We start from the raw sequence: 19,859 nt of genomic DNA, 5'->3' as shown, positions 1-19,859 counted from the left end.
CCCACCCTCTCTTCCTCCCACCTCACTTCACCCTTTCATCTCTCCCATCTCACATTATCTCCAGACTGTAGAGAACTGCGTTTGCATCCTGAGGAACCTGTCATACCGACTGGCTGCCGAGACGTCCCACGGCCAGCAGGGGGGGTTGGAGGAGCTGGATGGCTTGCTGTGTGACGCCAACGGCCGCGAGGGAGAGAGCTCCGGCTGCTGGGGCAAGAAGAAGAAGAAAAAGAAGGGAGCGGACCAGGTAAGGACAAATGCACAATAACAGATGAATTGATTAATTGGAAGAAGAAAAAAAAAAAAAAACACTTGGTGTTGACTGTAAAATAGCATTACTTCTTGGCAGGGATTCCAAATAAAGATGTAACCTTATATTCCCTGGTGCCAAGTGCTGTCTAACACACCAGCCCAAAAATAGCTCATCTGAAGTCCCAGAAGCAGCATCCATCCATCCATTATCTACACATCGCTTATTCCTCACTAGGGTCGCGGGGGGGCTGGAGCCTATCCAAGCCGACTTAGGGCGAAGGCAGGGGACATCCTGGACAGGTCGTCAGTCTATCGCTGGGCTACGCTTAGAGACAGACGACCAAAAACACTTACATTCACCCCTATGGACAATTTAGAATCACCAATTAGCCTCAACGTGTTTCTGGACCTTGTGGGAGGAAGCCGGAGAAACCGGAGAGAACCCACGCTGCACAGGGAGAACATGTAAACTCCACGCAGAAAAATTACAGGTGTCCTCACAGGGACGCGAACCAGCGATCTTCTTGATGCGAGGCAACAGTGCTAACCACTGAGCTACCTTGCAGCCCAGAAGCAGTACTGTTCAGCAATTTTGCTCTAGTGGATAAACTATGTTACTACAACTTCTACATTCATAAAACGGTTAATGAGGTTTTTTAGACTTTTTATTGTTGAATTTTATTTTATTGAATTTCCCTTCTGGGATAAATAAAGTATTTTTCATTCATTTCATTCATTCATTTCATTTCATCCATTAGATTATATAGCATTTGGAAAGCCTAGTTTAGTCGTGAGATCATGTTATTTGATCCCATTCATGTGTGGCAGTATCCAAAGGGATCACATTGTATGGGCTGAGAACTAAGTAGGATGCTAATGCTCATCCTCCATTGGCCCAAAATTGTGGAAGCATGCCTAACATATGAGCACCTTATCGAGGAAACTTGGAAAACTTTTCTCAACTCATGTGTCTCTGAGCAGCTTTAATTCAAATAAATGAGAGAGCATCTCCTAATCATGTATACAGTTCTCCCTAATGTATTAACTGGGTTGAGATCAGGTTGCTACAGAGGCCGTGCCACAAGATTCACATCAGACACCAACCCCTCCACCCTTCCATCTGAATGTAGGTGTATATATACACATGGGTGCAAGAAGTAAAAGACAGCTTCTATGATGAAGCAAGAACTTTGCGTGAGTGGTGAACAGGGATGTGTGGTAAATAATGGAAAACAGGAATGAAAATCACAAGCTGAGTTGAAACGCATTAGCCTCTTTTATAATGCATTGGCTCATAAGCCAGTTTTTTGCCATTTCTTATCATATTGTGCATAATTGAAAACTTTTCTCATCAAAAGCTTCATCATTCTCTGTTTTCTCCCACTCCCTGCACTGTCTACTCCGTTCTGTAATTTTGTCATCTCGATTGTCTATATTGTTAATCTGCTTTGCTGCTTCTCTATACACACAACATTAATTTCATGTCTGTCCATCCCCGAAGACGGATTTCTCCGTAACAGCTTTTCTTGTTGTTTCTTTCTTCTTTTTTTTTTTTTTTTAGGTTACAGGACTTTTCTTAACTGAATCAAATATATTGTCAGAAAACTTAAAGCATACCATCTGGCCTACAGAACATTTACACTTGCTTTTTTTGTTTTTTTAGGGCAGACCCCCGATCTTTAGATGCAACCCAGCTAGACTGGAGGGCAAGATGGGTATTTGAGAACCAAACCAAACCAGAGGCCCTGTGTTATATATTTATTTTATTCTCCATGCAAATGTTTTGAACAGAAAATAATAGTAATACTTAATAAATTACACTACAAACCTGTATCCATCCTGAGATCAAAATTACGCTACAAAATGACCGGTTCATGTCTGATTCGAGTTAGATATTGGAACTCTGGTGTACATATGTGTTTGCATTTACTGTATACATGTTAATTTATTTGGTACACATTGAAGGATGCACAGCGATGCATGCAGAGATACCTCTAGGCAGCTAGCGACTGAGTGGAATCTGGAGATATACACTTTGCCACAAAAATGAGAGTGAGGAGTAGTAGTTAGTAAAAGACACTGAAATTAGGAGCCCTTAGATTGGTTTGGAGCGAGAGAGATAAAATGATGTGAACACACACCAGGCAAGAGAAGAAAGAGAAAGACAGCGAGAAAGAGAAAGCGATCTAGAGAGACACAGGCAGTTAAACTGTAATGCAGGCCCCTTAATCATTTATTAGAGGTTAAGATAGCAAGGCCCGGGAGCAGTGTAGGAGCCTGAACTGGACCTAAACACTCCTAATGGACTGCTGGAACATACTCAAGCACAGGCTTTTCTTGCTATCATGAAAATTCTATGAAATTTGTTAGATGTTCAGCAGTCTGTTGAAAATTCTCAAAGCAAGCAATACAGCTGCAGTGCTTTTCGAAGGTGCAATCTCTAACATGTCATTGTGTTGCTTTATAATTATAAATACAGCAAAGCATCTATTGTTCTCATCTTGCTGTTCAGACCAGATCATTTAAATGTGAATGTATTATTGAGGTAACTGACACTGTTGACTTATCCTTTTTCTACAACAGACTATGTAAAACTGCAGTAAATGTGGCAACCTAAGTAATGTAAGATTCTTAACCAGGATATAAATATATGTGTATGTATACCAGGTAGATATACTCGGTACACTAGACACGGTGGAATTCACCCTTAAAATGATACGTTTTGAAGGCTGCATAAGACAGTCTCCTGCAGAGAAGCAAACACGTGTGAAAAATATTTGATATACCTAATAGTATACTTTAGAGAATTTTAGATACGCAAATTAACATTATACACTCATATTTAGTATGTAGGATGTCTCCAGGCTACAGAATGTACTGTGAATGAGTTGATGTTTCTTTTTTGCTGTGGCCCTGCACACTTCAAACTATAAGAAGCCTTTGATTTTCATGATCAGAGAATCTATGTATAGATTAAAACATGCAGACTCAGTCTCCACACACACACACACCAAAGCACCTCTCTCAAGACACACACTAGCCTAGTTTACCTTGAGACAAGGGGAGGGGGGGAAGCAGTAGAGCGAAACAGAGAAGGTCGATAGGGAGAGGAAAAACTGAGAACTGGAGAGAGAAGGATGGAAATAGAATAAGAAAATAGGGAAAGAGGGAGCCAAGAAAGATAGATAGAGAGGAATCAAGGGAGAGGTAGAGGAAAAGAATCAACAGGAGAGAAAAGCAGGGCAAGATATAAATGACAAGCAGGAGAGAAAAGAGAGGAAAGAAATATAAATAAAAAGGGTAGAGAGGAAGAGATGCAGTTGTGGGTTTATGCCTACGTGAGAGAGGTGTGGGCACGCCACTCAACAAAGAGGTTCAAACATCAAGAGACTCGACTGTAGTGGAAAAGGATGGAGGTAAAGTGAAAGAGAGAGTGTGCAGCTTTAGGTTTATTGCTCAAAGCAAAGTAGGAGTGAAACATTCTCTCATTGTCTCTGTCTCTTTTCAAATCAATCTCTTTCCCACCTCTCCCCTTCATCCCTATTCTCTCCTGCATAACCGGTTGACAGGGAGTGATTTACTCAGTATCTCTTTGGCTTTTTTTAATAGGCCAGAGTGTTCAAGGTGTAAATGTGGTTTGTCTTCATATATGCATTCAGTCATTCTGACACCAAACATGTACTTGTACACTTAACAATATACAACATGATGAATCACTGATTTTCCATCATTGATAAATGTTAAAGTTATGCAGACAGGTCTCTGTAGAATGGTTTTACCGTGTTTATTAAAGGACAGGGTCATAGAGCGAAAGGCATGTAAGAGTATCTCCTCACCTTGCTGCAGTGATTTACCGCTGTACTACAGGAGCCTTTGTCATGACAGACCTCAGACAAACTGAAGTATATGATGACACAAGTAAAACTTTGAGCTAAAAAGACCAGTGGCACGTTGTCTTTTTGGCTGGTGTGACTTTGTTCTTTAAGCAAAGTACAACATTGTGTGAATGCAAAAAAGATGTAATTGCAAGGGGCGAAAGAACGGTGTTCATTCAGCTATCTCTGTATGAATAAAAGTTAGATTAAACAAATCTGTCCTACTCTGTTTCCTCAGTGGGATGGTGTCGGCCCCTTTCCAGACACAGCTGAGCCCCCCAAAGGGGTTCAGATGCTGTGGCACCCCACCATCGTCAAGCCCTACCTCACTCTGCTGTCTGAATGCTCGAATCCCGACACGCTGGAGGGTGCAGCTGGGGCTTTGCAGAACCTGGCTGCAGGCAGCTGGAAGGTAACGGCTAGGCTTAAGATATTTCCCCAACTGTTTGACTTTTTTTTTTTTGTTTCCTCGAAACTTTATAACTCTGTCTCATATAAATTGTTGGACTCCAGGAGTATAAAACTGAATGTGTAAATGTGCTAAGGTTGTCCTTACCTAGATGTACAGTGAATGCAGAGGGCACAAAAAAGTATTGATGCTGATAACCTGCTGGTAATTCACATTATATGCATCACAAACCACTTCAAAATGTGTTGAACGTAGATATATGCAGGCAGGTGGGAGATTATGTGTCTCTGGCCAAATCTGCAGTTACAACGCTTCACAAATTTATTAAACCACCTGTCATAAAAATGAGAAAACATAAATATTTTAGAAATCTTTTAAAAACTTGTTTAAATCTCATAATGTTATTATTATTTGTTCTGCAAATAACAAACTGAAACAACTAAATAGCCCTTTTTTTCACACATAATAACCAAAAGCTGAATATTTTGCTTGGCCTCCTTGGCCTTGATAACAGCTGGTGTTCTTGCTGGCGTTGTTTTTATGTACTTTTTAACAGCCTCTTTTGTTATTGAGTTCCAAATAGTTTCTAGCTGTTCCCACAGACTTGCCTTAGATGAAACTTTTGTGCAATTAATCTTTAACGTACTACAGCCCAAATTTGTTCAGTTGGATTCAAATTCAGACTTTGACTTGGCCAGTCCATCAGTTCTGGTACGCCAGATTCCTTTCACTTGGTCAAATACTCTCTGTACAGCTTTAAAGTATGCTTGGGGTCATTGTTTTGTTGGTATAGGAAGCTACAGCCAATCAGATTCAGTCCAGAAGGGATTCCATGACGCGCTAAGATGTTGTGGTAGACGTTGTTGTTTATGATACCTTTGATTTTCACTAATTTGCCCACGCCATTTTCACAAATGGAAGCCCATACCATAATGGAACCTTCACCCTGTTTCACTGTGGGTGCAATGCATCTGGTATTAAAACGTCCTCCAGCTTTTCTGCAGACATATACACAACAATGCTGACTGAAGAGTTAAAACTTGGACTTGTCCGTCCAGAATACCTTCTTCCAGTCATCAACAGTCAGGTGTTTGTGCTCCTTGACAAATCTGAGGCATTTCTGGATGTTTGCAGGCTTCAATAATGGCTTCTTAGCAGCTCTTCTTACCTTTAAGCCTTGTTCCATTAGTCATCTGACTCTGATCGAGAAGCATTCATCTCTGCCTGAAGATTAGCAGTGGTCTTCCGTCTGTCTCTAGTACTTAAAATCTTGAGATGTCTGCTTTAGTTAACTTTCGTCTCCTGCCTCTTCCTTGGCGTAAGTACCAGTCTCTGCAATTGACTCCAAAGCATACTTGACCAGCTGTGAGAACACTTTATGTCTTTCCCCATTTGTCTCAGAGACCATCCAGCATCATGAAGTGCTTTAATGTGGACTCTTTCATTTTCAGTGAGCTCTCGACGTTTTACCGTTTTGAACAGGAATGAGGAATTTCAAACTGAATTCACCTTTTTATACCCGAATTTCAGCCAGATCACTGGGCTTGTCTGAGAAGTCAGAAATTAATCAAGCATAACATTCAACCACTAAAACTATTTCTGATGTTCACGAATGCAAGTAAGCAATTATAATTTGACATCTTAATCAAGAAATAATAATGTGCCTTATTATTTTTTCAGTTGTTTTGTAAAACAGTTAATTTGAAAATCCTTGGATAACAACAATACGTATATTTTAGCATTAAAAATATTTCAGTGAAAGAGCTTCTACATACTGGTGTATTAACCATTACAGAAACATGAAAAATGATTTTGGTGATTACCAATGCTGTTGTTTTAGGGCAGCTGTGGCATAAACCTTACATTGGGTGATGGTCTAATAAATTTGTTCAACACTGTAAATGTAACAATACTTGTAAAGTCTTTTGCCTCTGTACCCTACTAGAGGCCATACAGTTCCAAAAATGTATTTAGTTGAGAACATAATGCTGGTTTATGTCTGTTTATTAAAATGTAATGGGAAAAAGATTAAATATTTGTGAGAGATGGGAATTTTTAATACATTTTTCAATCAGAATTAGAACCGAGTAGCAAATGTAGCATTGAAATGTTAGAAAAAGGTTAAGTATCAACAAGGACACCGGGGCAGGTCGGGTGTTTTCTTTTTTGAAATTCAAGACTTTGATTCCAGTATATTCAACAGAGCAGACGATAAACACTTCACTTTCACACAAAATACAGTCAGCTAAAATGAAATGCTATTTGCTCTCTACGGCATCCTGCTGACTTTAAAATATTTTTAACTCTATCCTGTGTTTCTGTGTGTTATATAGAATGTAATATTGCTTGGCTCCAATCCAATTAATGTAATAATGTAAAGGTTTAAAACTTTAACACACCGGGGAGTAGAGCTGGGGTTCAACAGCTGCAGACTGGTGGAAGCAGCTAGATGGTAATAATGTATGAGTCATGGTGTCATATTTGAGAGTGCTGGTGGGGGCAGCCTTAGCCTTGAGGGGGGTTTACATAAGGGTAAAAGGAAGAAAGTGTGAGGGTATAACCTTGGAATGACCTTTAAAAGAAAACTGTATCAGACATTGCTGGTTGTAAATCTGCTATCTGGGGAAATTAATAAAAATGTTAATGCGATTAAAAATCTGCAGTCAGACACTTGTTTGTTAGTTTTTCTGAATGAGAAAATTTGAAGTCAAGAGGGAGTGACAGACAGTGAAGCACACTATCTGTTGCAGTCGTCCCGTAAATGCCTGTGGGATGTGTTTGTAGCTAATTCGGATTTTCACTGACAGTGGACTGAGAGAGAGTCAGTGCATGAGAGAGATTAGGAGGATGGTTTCTAGAAAAACTAAGGGGGAAGGAGGAAATGGCAGGGGCAGGTGGTCTTCAGGAAATCACATTTTCTATTTTGAGGTCCTACTGCATGCTTTTATGTGACCTTGTGTGTGTGCACACAGTCTCCTTTGGGAACAGTGTTTCTAACAGTTTCTGAAGAAACAGTGTTGCTGTATTGTTGGCACACTAAACTGTGCTTATTTAAGTCTTGGCCCGAGACATACACTGATCAGCCACAATATAACCACTGGCAGGGGGGCTGGAGCCTATTCCAGCTGACTCAGGGCGAAGGCAGGGGACGCTCTGGACAGGTTGCCAGTCTATCAGCAGGGTTACAGTTAGAAACAGACAACTAAGCACACTCACATTCACACCTACAGACAATTTAGAATCACCATTTGACCTCACCATGTTTTTGGGTTGTGGGAGGAAGCCAAAGAATGCGGTGAGAACCCACACTGCACAGGGAGAACATGCAAACTCCACACAGAAAGATGCCAGGCATCCAGACGGGACACAAACCAGAGATCTTCTAGCTGCGAGGTGACGGTACTAACTACCGAGCCACCATGCAACCTGCAGGTGCCAGCCTGCAGTTATGGAAGTCTGATGCTGTGTCGTCACTTAAAATGTGGCTGAGAAAGTTCCACAAGGCTTTCTATTTGGAGAAGGGTAGATTCAAGACTGCAGAAAAATGGAGCATTTGATAGGGCATGATGACCAGTGTTGAGACATTTAAGCGCTTGTTTTCTCCTTTGCGCCTTCCTCTCCAACTGATGTGTGTGAAATCCACTAAATAATTATAATTGTACATTCTTCTATGCTACTAAAATGATGTTATTGAAAATGAAATAGAAAAAAACGATTGTATGCCAGTGTGGCTTGTGTCCAACAATAGTTCACAATTATAAAATTCTTCAAAGAAAAAGAAACACCGACAGGTGAACTGAATTCCGTTGCTTATGTTATTACAATGGCACCTGTTAAGGGGAGAAAGCAAGTGAACAGTGAGGTCTTGAAGGTGATGTGTAAAAAATGGGCTGCACAAAGATCTGCGCAACTTTGACAATGGATAAATTGTGATGGATAGACACGCTGGGTCAGAATATTATCATGTTTTACATCATGTCAACAACTGGTTGCATGTGCATTGTTTACCTTGAGAGGTGATAGCAGCAGGATGCACTTTGAGAAGAAGCCAAGTCAATGGTGGCAATGTGATGCTCTGGGCTATTTCCTGCTGGGAAATCTTAAGTTCCAGCATTCATATATATGTTATTTTGACACCCACACTGTTGCAGACCATGTACAGTACTTTGTGACAATGGTATTCCCTAATGGCAGTGTTCTGCTTCAGCAAGACAGTGCTCCCTACCACACAGTGGAACTTGTGGCTTTCTGTGAGGAACATGACATGAAGTCCAAGGTGTTGACTTGGTCTCCAAAATCCTAGGATCTCCATCCCGTCAAGTATCTGTGGGATGTTCTGTAAAAATTCAGATACAAGCCCTCCTTCTCACAACTTACAAGACTTAAAGAATCTGCTGTTAACATCATAGTGACGGACACCACAGGACCTGTGAAGTCCATCCCTAGATGGGTCAGAGCTGCTTTGGCATCACAAGAGGGACCTACATAATATTAGCCAGGTGGTTTTAAGGTTGTGGCCAGAAGTGTATAACTTTTTGTCCCCAAGGTTTAGTTAAATAAATGACAAACAGCACTAATGTGATCAGTATGTGATGTTTGTCTTTCAGTCAGCATGACGATGTAAAAACTATCAAGCCAAATTTCATAAAACTTGGAAGGGCACAGGAAAACCCCCATGAAATATTGGTGCAGATTCAGACCTCTTTCATTAGAATTGCACTGTAGGGCATGAGCCTTGATGGGGATGTGCTTTCTGGGTGTCTTTCTGCTGTAAACCATAGTTTGCCAATTTTAGTCTATAAGATAAATAATACTGTCTTTTATCCTTTTCACATACTGTGGGAAGATAAATTATGAATTTGTCATAAACTTTCACCTACACGCTTTGCCTACTGAAACCCATTCTTAGGTGATGTTTAGCACCTCGTAATCTTCAGCAATTGACCCATAACACAGTACCATTTGAGTTGGTCCGGGTCGAGTGGTCCATTTAGCGAACCTTGATAGTTATTGAGGGAGGATAGAGTGGTCTCCAAGTTCAAAACTCTTCTCTGCTTCATATAATTCTCACTCTCACAGTATATCACTTGTGAGCCAGTCTATTGCCTGAGCATATTGCCCCTATATATAGCATCACCCTTCCGACCTCTGCCATCGAGCTCTTTCTATCCCTTTTTTCTGTTTAATAGGTTGAAATATAAACAATTTTGAACTGTCACATAAAACTGTCTCCAAAATGGTATTTTATTGCTGTTTTGCCGTCACTTTCATTTAACATACCCAGTGTAAGATTTTGACTGTAAATGTATCCTTCTCTCACTGTGGTCAGCTTAAGTCATATCTAACTATGTTCCCCCTGTTTTCTCCCTGTCAGTGGTCAGTGTACATTCGGGCTGCTGTCCGTAAGGAGAAAGGCCTTCCCATCCTGGTGGAGTTACTGAGGATAGATAACGACAAAGTAGTGTGTGCTGTTGCCACTGCTCTCAGAAATATGGCTTTGGACATCAGGAACAAGGAGCTCATTGGTGAGTACTTACATAGACTTTTTCAAAGCTTTTTCCAAGAGATGACTTTAGATGAAATATTTGCATGGTTCACTGGCGTTTTTAATACTTTTCAAGTCACATGAATTTTGGACACCTGGACTGTAACGATCAGTTGATGTCTCTGTGGCAACTTAAAGCCAGTCATTCATTCATTGCATCTCTAATTGCATTTTCTAATAGCTGGTCTACTGTGGCCTGTTCCTGTCAATATAATTTACCATTGACACCAATCTGTAATCACCTCTGGCTTACCTGGTGTGGAGCATGTTACCCAGGTGGAGAACTTTGGTTCTGCTGTGTGATTTTGACCCATGAAATAATTTAATTGATGGAGACAGTGAATTGGTAATTGCGGACTATGATCAAGTCTAAATAATGAGCTGCAATTTTAACTCAGGCTTGTGTGATCTCAAATTATAAGTGCTCTCTAGCTCTCATAAATTAGGTATACTGTAAAGTAGAAGTGTGTCAGTTGTCGAGACGATGAGGTTTATTTTTCTGTTTGCATTATAGAATGAAATTGTTTCATGTAATTACTTATTCCACTAAATCAAGGGTATGTTTGTTGGTGTGTGAGAGAACCTGGGTAATAAAGAAAATGTGGTGCAGAGTTGAAGTTAAGAAAATCAACCAGTCGTTAGTGTATATGAGAAAGAAAGGCTAAGGAACGCAGGAGAGTTGGAGAGAAATACAGTAGCAGAGGAGACTAGTAGATCAAAGGCTTGCATTGGGCTTTGAAAAGTACACTGTGATAATGAGTGAGCCTTTGTCAGTCTGGTCGCATCAACAAATCTGGGGACTAGGGGTCACTGGTTAACCTGACACACAAAGAGACTTGTATATAATTTGCAGGTGTGTGCGTGTGTGTAGAAGAAGCTCCAGGTGTTCCCTCCGTTGTGGGAACCTAAACTTGCTTTTACATTCACATCATCAGAATGTGTGGGAACATAAGCAAGTCTCCATAGCCTAAACCCTTACATTTTCGGGTGAAGGCATGTTTTAAGGTTAGGCCCAGGAAGTGAATGTACATCAGCGTAATGCCCACTGAAGTCATGAATGTGGGACAATGTGTGAGAGTGCTTTTCTTTCTGTGTGTAGAAGTTTGTCTATGTGTGTGTGAGGCATCGTTTTCCTCTGTGTCTGAATAAACAGACACCACATATACAGTATGCATATGTTAGTGTGTATATGTGCACAGGTGTTTCTGGTAATCTCTGCTTCCTGGTGGGCTCTATGGTTTCAATAGCAACCCTACTACCCCCAGTCTCAGGCAAGGGGCTTTTGGAGTCTCTTGGGGTTTTTTAGCAGACTACAAGGAATGCTGCCGGCAAAGCTCGCCTCCTGCTGCGATGGTCTAAATTGGCGCTCAGCAACAAATTACAGAATAATTGAAACCTTTGCACAGAGATTCTTAAGTAGTATAAAATCTTTACAGTTACATTTGTAGCATAAACATCTGGGTACCCTCACCTGTCCAACTATTAGTGGGTTTGCCTTCCAAATCTACTTTGACTGCAACAACATACAACAAGCAAACCTGATGATAAACTGTGGAAGCAGTAATTATTGAAGTGCACTATTTTATCAAATAGACACTGATTAGATGACTAGCATAGACCCATATCAACTCTAGCAAAACTGTTTCCGGTGCATCTTTGTGTTTTTTTCTAAAAACAGGTATGGTTTAATAATGTCTAATATTCTTGATTTTAAGCTTGCTGTTTTGTTCTGCCTTTACATTAAATCCGTCTGGCCAATTTGCTCTAACATCATCAAAATATACGTCATTTGAATAAACTTACTAAAGGAAAGTAAAACACACGTATTCATCTAGTTGACCTTTTGCAATGAGAACAACGTGTGTTTTTCTCTTGAAATCATTAAACTTTTATTATTCATAAATATTAGCGGTAATAGGTCCATTTTGACTTTATTCTTCTATAGCCATTAGCTTCCTAAGCAGAGAAAGTTAAAGCGAGTCACAGAAAGAGAGGCAGATACGACACACTCCATAGAGAGAAAGACAAAACAGAGGCTGATTTAATAATACTGTTAGTTGGAAATTCATAGAGTAAATAAATTCTAATTTGTTTGGCATTTGCATTTTAAAATTCACTTGACTTATTCACTTGCAGTATAACATGGATTAAGTCCTGCATATGATTAGCTCTCCCCGTGTCATCTCTGAGATTTAGGAGACAGACAATAAGGCAGAAACAGGGTGATAGAGGCAAATCAAGATGAATAATGGAGATAAAGATAATTCAGGGCATTGTAGATCCTCGTTCTCTCGTAGAAGCTGTGGCTAATACCATTAGAGATGTGCAAATGAAAGTCTTAATGTGCAGATAAAAATAGATGAACAGCAAGGAAACTGAAGTTTTCGAAAAATTGTTGTAATTTTGCCTGTCATTTGGTTAACATTATTATTCAGGGTAAAAAGTGTGCTGTGGCTGCTATTGTAGATTACTGTGACACCAGAAGCTTTTTGATCAGTTCAGTTCAACCCTCCAAAATCAGATGAATACAGCAGCGATGTGAATGCTGAGAGGCAGCAAAACTCCTGAACTGGCCAGTAGTTACTACATTGTTATGACCAGCATGTACACTGTATGTACACTCACACCTGGGGTAACAAGGGCAACAGTGACATCCCATTTTTATATGATGGTTAATATTTAAAATCAATTTATAAGAGTTTCCTCATCAGCCACTCTGCTACTTTCTCTCTTTAAGTTTTTGGCTTATAAAAGATTTTAGATAAACCAACACTGTTGTGATTATAGACTAGCAAATGATTGTAGTGTTCTGGAAACTATTTGGGGCTGCACGGTGTATTGTTGATTTTTAGTGGGATCGTTTTACATAGAAACCTTCTCACGATTGAATTTCTTTGATACTGAATTGTCTGTATACATCTAATAAGACAGTGACGGTGAGTTGGCTCTGTTTTTGCTAGCTACCATTATTTAGTCACATAAAAGGAATCTATATTAGCTCACAAATCATGGTCTTTATGTCATTTTCTTTAAACAAGCAAATGGTAAGTGACAGTGAGTGTCAGGGACACTCAGTGACAGAAAAACTAAAACTCTCTGAAATAGAGAGAGAGAACGTGGAGAGACAGGAGGATAAAAGTGAGGGGATCAGTAAGGGTTGAGCCTTTGCTCTTGGCAAGGTATGAGTTGATACGTGTCAATAGAAAAGAGGCAGAGGCCAGGCACTCCTAAGAGACAAGCTCCATTTGGCCCATGTTCATGTACTTTAGTCACCACAGTGACTCTAACTTCTGAATCAAACACCTTTGTCTTTACACCATGTACTGCTGCCAGATGACAGTTTAACCCAAAGCGACAAAGCGATTAAACAAAGAGATTTGTATGTCTTTTTAAGATCAAAGTTCCACCTCATTATGATATCATTTTGCATGGCTAATCTAAAGAAAATCACCTCTTTCTGTGAGGCAAAAACCAAATCTTCCTCTCTTAAAACTCGTGCGATGGTGTGTCATATGTTGTTAGTGCCGCTAAGTTTGGCAGCGTCACTGTGGGGAAACGGTAGTTTGCATGAGAGTTCAGTAGAGTGAGCGGAGATGAGAATCATCTTTCGCACACAATAACCTCAGTGTCAAATCCTCTGGAAAGTACTGCATGATTGGATAGCAGCGAGACAAGCAAGACGGAAGGAGCAAGAGAGGCACAAGACTATAGAAGGATAGAGGAAAAAAGCAGACAGGGGCCAAGTCAGGCTACGGAGTCTGGGTATACTAGGATGGAAGATGAAACAGAAGAGAAAAAAGAGAGAGAGCAGTGACAGCTAAGACCTAACCGCATATGTATGCTTATATTCCAATCCCTCTGTAATGTGATTTAGTGGCATATTGATGTCGTAGAGAATCATTCTTCTCATCTGTCAACGTTTTTGTCTCTCTCCTGATTTCACCTCCTTCATAGTTTTTGATTTGCATAATGTACTGTACGCCTGTGTAGCAATAAATGAGTCCCATTCACTGCTACAGCGTCTGTCAGCACAATTCTTCCCCATTTACTTACAGATGGTAATTTGACACACATGAATTGGGAACAGTACTTGAATGCCAAAAACACACAGTATTTTTTTTTTGTATTTTATTTTTTTTTAAATACAGCTATCATTTACACACATGCTGTGCTTGCAATCAAATCCAAACCAAAGTTAGTGTTTAATGAAAATGTGATTAATTCCAAAAATCTGTATTAATTTAAGATGATGAATTAATGTGTTTTTGTACAAAGTGACTTGCTCCCACTGCTAAAACTAATTGAGTCCCTGGATTGTCTGGTTAGGGTTAATTCATTTTAATTCCAAACATGAATTCCTAAAATGATGTCCTGTATTCGGGATTGCAGTAAATGTGTGACTTAAAAAAGTACACCATTGGATTTCAAATTTTTAGGTAACGGTTTTTAAACCAGTGATACTTTTAAAAGCATGTTGATTTTGGATACTTAAAGTTTAGATTTTTCAGTGGTGATATTCATGATGTGCTCATCAATTCAAGAAGAATGTGCAGAAAGTGCTTTAGTTTAATGCAGAGACCTATAGAAAAAGAATCTTGTCACCTTCTAAATGCCAGATTTGCTGGATACCTTCCTGCACCTGGACTCCAGTAATTTACCTCCAGCATCAAACAAAGCGAAAGTAGCTCAAGACCAACCCTTTCATGTGAATCAAGGGGTGCTTGTTTGGGTGCACATCCTGGTTTTAATCAGGATGTTTTCCTGTCTGATTGGTGTTGAAGCTCCTGACCTCTGTTTAAATCACATCCAAAGAAAACACATTCAGAATACTGATAGCACATTCTTTTTTCTGATTGCATCCTGGTTGCAGGAGATACCCTATACTTAAATGTTATGTCTGCAACATTCAGAGCCACTGGATATGTTGCGTGAGCACCAGCATGTCATACCGCAACAAATGGGCTCGTCGGTCACACGTCCCCCTTCCCATCATGTTTTTTTGGAAGCAGAAAGGTTGAGTACAAAACCATCAAAAAACAATCCCACCATAAGTATTGTAGAATCCATGAATGGACGTAATGAGTTGTTGTCGTGTAATTTTATCTTCACTTCATCTGTTCCTCCTTCACTTCACTCATGTTTGTTCTGCTTTGTGTGTGTCTGTTTCCCCACATGGAGCAGAATAGACACGAAAAAGAGAAGCAGAGAAGAGACACAAAACAGCAGTAGAGACTCTTCAAGTGAAATATAACAAGTGCACATGAATTCAGTAAATAAAAATAAATAGTGATAAAATACTTGGTTTTTAAATACTTTGGTTTTTAGGGCACTGCCTGAATGCGCTGGACTGCATTTTTGCTTTTACAGTGCAGCATGGGAGATCTATCTGATCTCTTATAAATGGAGGAGGGTCAACAGTTTCAAAGGGAGGGACTACCTAGCATGCAAGCATGGCCAAACTAGCTGCTAAATGATAAAACAGAGAAGCTTGGACTGTGATATAAACAGAGTGTGACTTCATGTTCTGCTAAGAACACCATTACTTCTCTGTATCTTTACTTAACTGCTGTATTAATGCTATATTTATGTTAAAAATCTTGCTTGTTGCACCCTAATTCTTTTGATAGCATTAACAAAATCAGTGGTGATGCACGATATTAAAATTTCTGGCTGATACCGATATCCGATATTAAGATTTCTGATATCACAGATAACCAATATTACAGATGTTAAATTTTTGTTCACACCGAAAAATGAGTAGAAGTAAACACTGTGAGAAAGTGAAAAGTATTCAAAAGAAGCCCATACCAAATTAGACCACATTGTCTTCTTTATTATGTAACAAAAGTAAAACATATTTATACATATTTTAACATATTTAACATTCAAGTCTAGTGCCATTTAAGTAAAAACATCTGTGGAATAGCAGCGATATCAAATGTAGAGACAAAGGCGCTAATGTGAGACGATCATCAGTATTTCACATCGGCTAAATTTGTTCATCAGACCGATATCGATATATCAGAAAAAACACTAATATCGGCCAATACCAATGTGGTTGCTGACATATCCTGCATCCCTAAACATCAGTAATTCGTAATCTTGTTTTCTGAAATTCTGCATCAGAGAAGACAAAACAGCACTGTATTGGTGCATTAAATATGTAACTGATGTAATGTAATGATCACAAAAAATTACTTGTTCACTTCCACCTTTGGTGCAAATCAGAAGAGGCAACACTGTATCGGTGCATAAAATATACGGCAATGATTTAATTTAACTGTCACAGAAAATGACTTGTTCACTTCCCCTTCTCTGCATTTTCTCCTCTCTTTTCTTCATCCTCCTTCTCTCACCAGTTCTGTTTCTTTGTCTTTCCTCTCTTGTCCCACTACACCTCTTATTGGTTTAAGCCTCTCCTCCCACTCTCTTCCACTCTTTTCCACTTTCGAATTTAGTGCCCTCCTTCTTGTCTTTAACATGAATATTACACCCCTTTTTCACTTTCTCAATTTGCTCCATTATTTCTCTTCCTTTCCCTTTCTCCTCCTCTCATTCGTTTATCCCACTCCCACACCCCCCCTCGCCGTCTCCTTCCCGTGTTGTTTCAGACATGAGCTCATAACGCCTCACCTTCCCTCTATTGCAGTTTCTCGCTCTCTTTGTGTCTCGCATTGATGACATCAGTGTTCAGGGAGGGTTACTGTGGAAACCAAAGTAGTGCGCCACAGGGATGTCACTAATTGCATGATTGCGAGTGTGTGTGTGCGTGTAGGTGTGTGTGTAGGTATCTGTGTGTGTGTTAGGGGTCAAATACACAATTACACAAATACAAAGCGGTAGAAAACTCACGAGTTTGAAGCCATTGAGCTAAACATTTTACTCTCTCACATTGTAGTACATTACAAGATTGCACTAAGGAGGGGGCAAATAATTAAATTACATGCTTCCTTCCACTTTGCGCATTGCCAGCCAAACCACATATTTTTAGATCACGAGAGAATGGCCATTTTGTGTTTTCCTCACCCACGCCAATTTTTTTTTTTATTTTCTATTTATTTTTTTTGCATATTTTGCCATCCCTGCTGTCAACAGACTGCACGATGGGAAGCATAAACAACTTTGCAAGACTAGCAGGCTGAAAGACTGTGGCTTTGTCCACTGACTCACACGAAGTTGACACACACTTCTCTGTCCCTGTTGCAGCAGCACTTTATGAAATTTCTCTGTCGCCTTCGGGATAAATCTCTCGTGTATGAGGGTCTGGCATGTCTTTTATCAGCACACTTTGTTCTCTCTGGCATTCTCCGTCCTCTGCTCCGCTGTGCCAGACTGGGAGCACGACAGACAGAGAAATAGAAATGGAGAACAATAAAGACAAATAAAGGGGGGGAAAGAAAGTGCCATTGTGTGATTATGAGATTTTTTGGGGGGTTTTTTTGGTTTTACAGCTTTCCCTCCAGGATCTGGCTCATGTTCAGGTCATCATTGGGGGTGCAAAAGATACATTTGGTTTTACTTGGCATAGTTTTCCAAAAAAAAAAAAAAGCCATCTCCTTAGAGCCCGACTTATCCCTACTGCGCTTTGTCTAAGACACTGTGAATGTGGCATAAATACAGTATGTTCATTTAGACATCTATATCTCTTCCCGAGCAGGCATCGTCTTCCTGTGTCTAGAGTGTCTTTAATGAAGCCACAGGTTCCTCACAAGTTTCAAAAACATCCTTGCCTTTCCTCTCTCTCCCTGTCTCCCACTCGCTCTCTGTCTTCTGCGGTTTACGCCGTAAAACCTGTCACCAACAGACATCAAAGACAGACACAGAGGGCAAAGTATAACCGGTGTGAAAAGCACCAAACACAGGAAGGCAGAATATTTGAGAGCTGGGAAGCGACGGCATGCAACTTTCCAATTTGGCTCCATTTCTGACCTCCTTTAAACTTACTACATTTCATGTCTGCACTCTCCTCTGCATTTTATTTATTTATTTTGAAGTTAAAAGCATTGCAGCTGGGGATCAGACTGTCTTTGGAGGTCATTCATATGTATTTCTGCTTGATGAAGATGTTGATTATTGTTGACTGGAGGGTGTGTGTGTGAGTGTGTGTGTGTGTGTGTTTGTGTTTGTGTGTAAACAGTATTTGATTTATCTTTTCACATCAATACTACTACTTTCACATAGAAGGTTACCGGATATGCTTAAGGAATGGTCTCACAATCCGGAATGTATTAGAGCTGCAGCTTATTTTACAATTTGGATATAATAAGGAGGAAATAAGTACATTTAAAATCAATAAAATGCCACTCCATCATCATTGAATGACAATATTAACATCCAAGAATGTCACCAGGTTTTGTGTGTTGATATAATCTTGGTGTGTAGTTTTATATTTACCTTGAGATCACCTATAGTAGAGTAATATTCAGCCTAAATATACACCTTTGAATCTGGCGCCTCCATCAATAATGCAATGTACTTCTGATTAAATCACCAAAGTGAAACTGAGTCAAACCTCACTGAGGTACTAACACATGAGTTCTTTTCCTCTAAATGTTTTAATAGTAGCTATAACACCTCATGGTCTTACCATTCTTCAAATTTACCCTAAATTGTACCAGCAATCGACTGTTAAGTCAACACATTAGAGTAACAACATGAACAGGTGACTGTTGAATCTATTTAGATAACAATTACCGGTTTAGATTAGGTCACCTGTTAGTTTGTACACTGGATAGACACTGGCGAGGCAACTTAGCTTTCCATGTACAGATCAAACTTTTCCATTACACACATGAATGTATTTGTTATTTAGTCTAAACGTCCTCATATGATTTTAAGAAAGTAGTTATCACATTCTCACAGATCAAAGCAGATGTCACACCAATGATTGTCCATTATTTAGGTAGTAAACCATTCTATCATTGGATTTTATTCAGCCCAGAGAGTCCAGAAGAGCTATGGAAACATAACACATCCAGAAGCTTTTGAAGCATACTGCAGCCCACCTCAGGGACCCCAACCCATCCACTGATAACTGTGTATTAACCGTCCTTTATTCTCAGACAGTCGGACGCCACAACCAATCAAGCCGTTTCATCTTTCCCAACATCTCCCTGAGACAATTACCTCCAATTTCGCTTCAATAACACTCTCCCTTCTCCGTCAGTAAACAATCAAATCACTCCATTGTTGAGGGTAATTGGATCTCTTTAAATCAAATCAGCCATTATGGCCCTGATGAAGCACGCCCTGCTCAGCGGGAGTTAGCGACACATGAGGGAATGCAGCACAGGAATACATTACCGGCTCTGCCTCCCAGGTGAAGATGGCTATATTGGAGGAGTTGTGTAATACAGGTTTATTAGACTGTGCAGTGATCAGCACAGGGCTTGTTTCTCTCCTTGAGGATATGTTCCAGGTGTAGCTCACATTTCAGTGACAGAGAAAGTAGATGTAAGAGGAAAGAGTAGATTGCTCTCCAGCATGTAAAGGTGCTGTCGGTGTCACAGTAGCACTTTAAAGTGGAATGAGTCGCCACCCACTCATAAAATATCCATCTTAATTTGCTCCTCAGCTCTTCCATTTTTTTCGTTTAACTACTTGTAATCACTGTGAGGTTACAGGAATAATTGTTAAATGAAGTTCATGGCTTAGACACTACAATATGGCGAGTAATTAGACTTGCTTGTGTCTGTGCTCAGTCTAGCACAGTCAGATTTGTCATTTGTCAACTAAATAGCGAAGACTTGTGGGAGATAGATTGTATATTTAGTAGTAA

The 19,859-nt window shown here is 39.8% G+C and overlaps 1 protein-coding gene across 3 annotated transcripts in view; it reads left to right on the top strand.

Annotated features, from left to right (window-relative positions):
* ctnnd2a (catenin (cadherin-associated protein), delta 2a) overlaps positions 1–19,859 on the top strand; it is a 272,067-nt gene that overhangs the window by 224,609 nt on the left and 27,599 nt on the right. For all 3 annotated transcript variants that reach the window (XM_008276295.1, XM_008276293.1, XM_008276294.1), the window contains 3 exons: positions 65–247; positions 4,366–4,539; positions 9,911–10,061. In XM_008276295.1, the coding sequence (XP_008274517.1) occupies positions 65–247; positions 4,366–4,539; positions 9,911–10,061 (508 nt within the window). The remainder of the gene's footprint in view (positions 1–64; positions 248–4,365; positions 4,540–9,910; positions 10,062–19,859) is intronic.

This window comes from Stegastes partitus, unplaced genomic scaffold (assembly GCF_000690725.1).
Source record: "Stegastes partitus isolate 25-593 unplaced genomic scaffold, Stegastes_partitus-1.0.2 Scaffold68, whole genome shotgun sequence".
Lineage (NCBI taxonomy): Eukaryota > Metazoa > Chordata > Actinopteri > Pomacentridae > Stegastes > Stegastes partitus.
Note: the sequence above shows the minus strand (reverse complement) of the source record. Positions and strands in the feature narration are given on the sequence as shown.